This window comes from Sparus aurata, chromosome 6, assembly GCF_900880675.1.
Source record: "Sparus aurata chromosome 6, fSpaAur1.1, whole genome shotgun sequence".
Classification (NCBI taxonomy): domain Eukaryota; kingdom Metazoa; phylum Chordata; class Actinopteri; order Spariformes; family Sparidae; genus Sparus; species Sparus aurata.
The window spans coordinates 15,496,694-15,503,727 of NC_044192.1; the positions used below are offsets into that span (position 1 = coordinate 15,496,694).

The 7,034-nt window shown below is 42.2% G+C and overlaps 1 protein-coding gene across 1 annotated transcript in view; it reads right to left on the minus strand.

Annotated features, from left to right (window-relative positions):
• LOC115583911 (protein phosphatase 1 regulatory subunit 1A) overlaps positions 1-7,034 on the minus strand; it is a 30,655-nt gene extending 23,621 nt beyond the window's left edge. The window contains exon 1 of the mRNA XM_030421154.1: positions 6,607-7,034. Coding sequence (XP_030277014.1) covers positions 6,607-6,687 — 81 coding nt within the window. The 5' untranslated portion in view covers positions 6,688-7,034. The remainder of the gene's footprint in view (positions 1-6,606) is intronic.

Sequence of the window (7,034 nt, forward strand, 5' to 3'; positions counted from 1 at the left end):
TGGATTTTGACAGTGTATTGTATGCTGACTCATTAATGCATTTAAAATTTCCAGGGCAGTGAATTAAAGGCCAGCTATTGTTCAGTTTGTATAGCTCGAAAACAGATTAGACCCTTGGATCTCGTGACTAATTGAGGTGGCAGAGGTCGTGGCGGTACTGGCAGTAAAATGCTTGTAAATCAGCCCCAACACGCATTGAAAATATGACCAAAAAACATTTACACAAAATCCAGAATACTTGGATAGCAATAAAAAAAAATGTTTTTTAAATGCGTCATTAGGGGATAATGGTAAAATAAAATGTTTTTATAACCTCTTCATTTCCCCAATGAAATGAAGTGTGAAAATTAAAGGTGTGTGAAGGGGCTCGGGTTTCAAGGGGTTCAGTTAAAATAAACGAACCAAAGAAAACCTGCAGGCGCCAGGTTATTTGAAAGGCAAACAATATACTTGCACAAATAAGCCCAGCCCCAGTGCAGGTAGCCTTGTTGAAGGGGGATTGCTGGTCACCCAACTGGTTTCCCTGTGGCAGCAAAGAAATCCCAATGGGGCCAAAACTGACCAGAGTTTCTGGCTGAGGGTCTATGGGGATCAGGTCTGCAGCATGTCAGGGGCAGACTCAGAATGGAACGAGTCTCTCCTGGAGGCCTTTCCCCGCCTCTCTTAAGCCCTCACAAAAAAGTGCGTCGTCACACCCTGATTGGCTCGGAGGGGAACGTCCCAAGCTGCTTTCACTCTTTAAATAGGAGCCAGTCTCCTCACCCTGCACACAGGTGGTCTGACTCTGTAATCAATCCAGAGGGATTTTCAAATTCTGCCAAAATACAAAAGATAGCGAGTGCCACACACTGGGACGGCTACAAGGTAGAAAAGTTTTCAGTTCAAAATCTAATGGAGGTGAAGCCTTTTACCTCCTAACCCTGGTCTGCCTTTGAGAAACTCTGGTAGTTTTGAAATCCTGTCACTATCAGAGTTACCCCGCGACCTTCACCAGAACAATGTGTTTTTTCACCACTCAGCTCGGGCTCAGCTCAGAAAAAGGGCACTCACACCCTGCAAATTGCAGCAGAACTAAAGGTTGAAGAAAACCTTTTCCAACACCTTGTTATCGGGTGGGCCTACATAATGCTGAGCTGTCAGAGATCCAGCACAATGCCCAGAGATTCATGCGACTCCCCATCCTTCATCCAGTCATTTGAAATATGATCTTAGCATTATTCAGGCTAAAATCAGTGCTCATCCATTATAAATCCTCACAGACTCTCTCCAACTGTTCTCCCATTTGGCTCTGAATAAGATAATTAATGAAGAAAAGGATGTTGAAAATCCAGATCATTGACTTCTACTTTCATTTATCTCAGTTTTCTTTACTTCACTGCCTCCCTCTCACTTTCTATCAGTCTTTTGTCTCCCTGTAACAGTCCTCTTATCATCCTCTCTCTCCTTGAATATCATCCCAAGCACTGCAGTAGGGGGAGCAGGGGGGAGATGCACTGCACAAGCTGTAATTTAATCGCTATAGCAGATCCAAAATCAGTTTCATCGTTGCTGAGGATCACGAAGGTAATTACCGTAGCAGCAGTTTTATCATAAAATACCTACAACTCAGGTCACTTTCCACTGGAAGTTTATTTTTTTGGTAATTTTTTAATCCATGGACCTTCTCACACAGAAGTTAACAAAATCAGTTTTCTAATTTCTTGCTGGTAACTGTCAGTTTCTTTGAAATAACAACTTTCCCTGAAAGATTATCAGCTGTATATAGCTCACGACGCTCAGATGCAAAACAGCTTATATGCGAACATGTGTCTTTTCTGAGGGGGAACCGAGTCTTTGGTGAGTGCTGAGTGCTGAGTTTAGTGAGGGTTGACCTGAATTCAAACACACAGAACCACACCATTAGACAGTCACCATTGCTGATCCAAATCTAGCTGATGTGAGGTCTGTTTACAAGGTAAAGTTTTATTCACATTATATTCCAAGTGTCCAAATGAAATGCACTGTTACCCCGAGTAAACGTGTGGATTTCTCTAGGTTTGAGCATCATTGAAAACATTTGAGATTGTCTTTTTTGGGCATTTTAACGCAGAAAAAAGTATATTTCTAAGTTATGAGATAAACCCACCTTTTAACCCATTTTTCTAACACGAGAAAGAAAAATAAACACCTCAACACTGCAGCCCCAGGCACACTGCTTCTTCAGCATGTGAAGAAATCCAAAGCCTGACAGGCCTGCCGTGACTAGTAACAGTTACTATGAAATCTATGAACATACAATCACTGTTCTGGGGTAGGGTTTGGTCACAAAGCAGCAATAGGTACAAATGAAAAATGTACTATTTCTAACTGTACAGGGCCGTAATGAGTACATCTCCTGGTTAAAACCACTTATTTTCAGTGTAGCAGTTCTTGATTGCCTCAACGTGCAAGAGATATTGACAGGATGGTAATAAATTTAATCTACAACTCTCAAAACCTCTTCTTGGGGAAATGGCCCTTCTGAGGCAATACAGTGTAATTGTTTTGTTCTCAGTGAAGGACAAAGAGGGTCTGACGCGTCGCGTGGGGAATATTAGGGAGGAAATTGTCGGCCCTGAAACGTGTGTAATAAAAGACCATCACCTCGACAGTGTCACGATTCATCATCTCAGCGGGGACAATACTGCTTTCATCTCCGAATGTAGTTTTTTCAAGTAAGTGCCCCTCATCTAAATGACACAGATAATGAATGAGCCCAATATCCACCGTCGTTTTCTCAGAACAACATTGTCACTGAAAGCTTTAAATAAGGAAAGAGCAAATTGAGTTTAATTTACCAGCTGAGTCAATTATGTATAAAAAATACCCTGGTGTTAACATGACTGGTTCACAGATCATCTGCTGCAGCAGTTTCAGAGCCTAATAAAGGATTCATTAGTATATATAATATGCATATTTCACCACTTCCTAGCAAGACTGTGATATGTTTTTCTAATGTTGTGTTACAGTCTTTTTCTAACCTTTTTCCCATCTTCATATGTAATTGATCGATATGAGAGTATTGATTTTTTGTGGTATTGATTTTCTCTAATCCTCTGCATTAAGCATATTTCCAAAAATGTCAAACAAGTCTATCAACTGGTAAAACTGTAATACTGCCAATTAGAAACAAGTGATACAAACAAGTGATAAAAATGAGAGGAATATACAAATATTTTCAGAAGTCACAGTCTTTTACGTCATCCACTGACTCTGTCGGGTCTTGGCCTCTGTTAGGTACAGTCAGTATGTGCTCGTAAGCACACAGAGAGCTCTGGTGTAAGGTTAAGATAAAGGTGGCACACACTGCGTCTGTGTGTGGATAAGAGGATGAGTGTGTGCCGTTGTTGTGAGGGTCAGACCTCGGGGAGGGCGCTCTGACTGACGTGCGGTTCTCCACGGAGGCTGATTCACCACGCTGGGAGGTGTCAGGTTGCAGGGATTACTGAACCATGGGTGAAGCCCCCCTGGCGTGACATTCATAAGTGTGCTTGCAAACACAGCGACAAGCACACACACACACACACACACACATTTCCTTTTTGTTGTTATTTATTTCTTTTATCTTCTTTTATATCTGACTGTTTCGCTGTCGGCAGGCCGTCTTGGTCATCTGTCTCTCTTTTGTCTCTCTCTCTCTCTCTCTCTCTCTCTCTCTCTCTCTCTCTCTCTCTCTCTATCTATCTATCTATCTATCTCACACACACACACACACATGCACACACACACGCACGCACACACACAAAACCACACACTTGCGGCCCATCAGGCCATACAGGCTCAGTGGCCACTCACAGTGGTCTCAGAATGAATAGAAAATGCCTCTTAGAAGGGTGAAGTCTCAGTGGCAATCAGCCAAGCTTTGGCCATACGTATTAGGACTGAGAGCTAAGATCTCTCTTGAGTCTTTGCAGAAGAGGTAAACTGAATTTAATCTGTATACAGCTTAGATGTGATCTGTCCGCTGGTGAAGAAGTAGGTAAACACCCGGCTGGAGGTGTTTAAGATTCTGTATTGAATGGTTGAGGACCGGATCAGATATGTGGCTAAATAAATACAGACAGTGGGCAAACAAGGCAGACAGGGAGTCCTGCGCAACGGAGAGGAAGAAAAAGTAAGAGGGACGAATGTAGTGAAAGGATGCACAGACAGACTCACACAATTAGACGCACAACATCCATTTTAACACATGTACCACAGGCACCAATTTGTGTCTCCAACATCACTCAGGACAATTACGCACATAGTAATGATTCTTGTGTCAGACAGCAACACAATGAGCTCTCTGCTAGGAGGTCCATTAACACTACAAACCTAAAGATTTCAGCTGAATGGCAACACTCGTGGTTACCTTAGTAACAGTAAGTGTGATTTGATGCTACAGGTTGCAGCAATGCAGGGAGAGCAAACACTCTCCTGAGCCACTTTGTTAGAAATGTATCAGAGTAGCATGTGAATCAGTTGTTTTGTACTGATTTGAAGTCAAGCCAAAAATAATTTCTACGATCATGGCGTGAGCGTGTCAGCTGTCTCTGAGAAATACATAACATAGAGGCATTTCCATGGACCTTGAATCCTCGAATGATCACAAACAACCCAATCAGAATAAAAACAACCATGTGCAACCACCTCACTCAGGAGATCCAATCCCGCAGGATCTGAATATAGTTTCAATGAGATCCACAGGAGCGATGTTCCGTTATCCGTTGAAGGGCTGAAGACGGTTGCAGAGGCTGCTGTGGTTCTGCTTGACTGGTGGGTAATTACAGTGTTGTTAGGTTTCACAGAACCATCCCCAGAATCAATGACTGTACCTTTTCTAAATTGATCGTTTCTCTAACTTTCACGTAAGTAAGATGCAGAGCAATGAATTGTGGGATTGAAAGTGGTGTAAATGCCACCGAAGAGAGAGAAAGAGACAGAGTTGCTTTTGTACACTAATATCTTTGATGACAATTCAGGTTTATGAAAAGGGGGTGAATACTTATGTGTCCTGTTTTTATATATATATGTTATTAATTTAGATCAGTGAGATCACTTTGGCATTTCATTTTTGTTGTTGTTGATCAGTGTCAACAAAGCTGCATTAAATCTTCCTTTATTTAAATGGAAACGCTAATCTGACATCACTAAGAAACATTCTAAAAAGTATTGAGACTAAATAAGAATGAAATCACGTCAGGAGGCAATTTTGAACCTAAGGACTACAAACACAAACAACACAGAATGTAGAAATGATGAGTGCTTTCTAGCTGTTTTCCTTCCTGTGTGGATGGAAGCGATTTCACTTACAGGTTATTTTCTTCAGCTGAGCGGAACTTTTATGGAGAGACATTATGGAGTATTATTTTTACAGTACATCCTGGACAAGAAAAGTCTCATTTGCCATACATCCCTGCCGTTCATTCCTTAAAATCCTTGGAAGCAGACACTCGCCACGCTCTAACTCAAATGCAAGTGCAAACCCACTACAATGCAGATAAATCAGCAGTCTCTCACGTCAGAGCCTCACAAAGTTATGAAACTTAATCACACCAGTAGCTGTAACTCTCCTTGAACTTACCCAGACTGTACTGTGTCCCGAAACCATCCAATTAAGTGTCCTCACAAGGACAATCTCGCATAACACACACGCGAACGACGCTCCTCCTAAAAATCTAAAGCCCCCCAGACACAGTTGGGAGAAGTGAACAGCAGAAAGAGGGAGTGACGAGCATGGACTCATAAATCTTTGCTGTTTTTTTTACTCGAGGCTCATTCATTATGAATGACCTGTCCTGTTCATGTTATATTTATAAAATGAGAAAATGGGACACGTCTTTTCACTACACTCTCTAAAGACACATGAATTGCACCCAATGGGATTTTTTCGGTCACTAACAGGAGATCTTGGCTCTTGTGTCTTTTTTATAAGTGATGTTGAGTTTATGTGATTCTACGATAAGTGATTACAAGACTTCCCCTAATCTGACAATCTAACAACATATTCAAGACTAATGCGAAGAAATTGCAATTGATTTATAACAAGCTTATCTTGTGATACCAGCTAACTTCTGTCAGTATCTCACTGCGCAGTCAGTAACTCAAAACCAAAACAACACCAAACCCCCGGAGACAAATCCATACACTGCAACACTCCTTCTTAACACTGCTGAGGCGCCGCGTCTCTAAGAACCAGCCACGCTGTGAGTGGAGGTGGAAAAAAAATCAATCGTAAATGCATCATGATCACTGCATTGAAAAGTCAGCTTGTTAATAAGGTGCTGGGGAGTAATAGAAACTCATTATGTGGTTTCTGTGAAGCAGCAATTTCTCCTCAGACCGTACTCTGGCATTTTTGCACACAGTTCACTGCGCTTTTTTATTCCTCTCGAGTTGCTCAGCTGCATCTGCACCTGCTCGCTTTGATGACTGGAGTAAACGTTTCTCAGCTTTTTTTTTTTTTCGCTCCGTCTTTTGCAAGTTGTGAAGCATATATTTCCTCTAAAATTCCTGTCATGTCGTTGATGCATGAAAAAAAAAAAAACTCTTAAAACCCCAAAAGTCCCCAAACCACATCTCCCTCCTCTACTGTCCCCTCCTCCTCACCTGTTCAGCTGCCTCTGGGTCCAGGTGGGTGTCCAGTAGGGGGACGGTGAACTGTATCTTCCTGGGGCTCCCGGTTTCCATGGTGGCTCTTTCTGTCAAAGAGGAGGACAGGGCGAACAGGAGGAGGAGGAGGAGGAAGAGGAGGTACGATCCGAGCGAAGAGAATCCGTAGGAGAAAAAGAGGATAAAGAGCTCAGTGATGATGGTGGAGAAAGAAAATAAGTGGGCTCCAGCTTAGGAAAAATTATGATTATTTTATACTTTCTGTCTGAGTATATTATTTTATCGTTTAACACACTTTTCCCTGATTATCTAGCTGTTCTTGGCACCCTTGTTTCAGTTACACCCTTTTTCTTTCTATCCTCAGCACCTGCTGGTGTCTCACTCTCCTTCCTCTCCGTCTCTCCCGGCTCTCAGCGCTGAGGCAA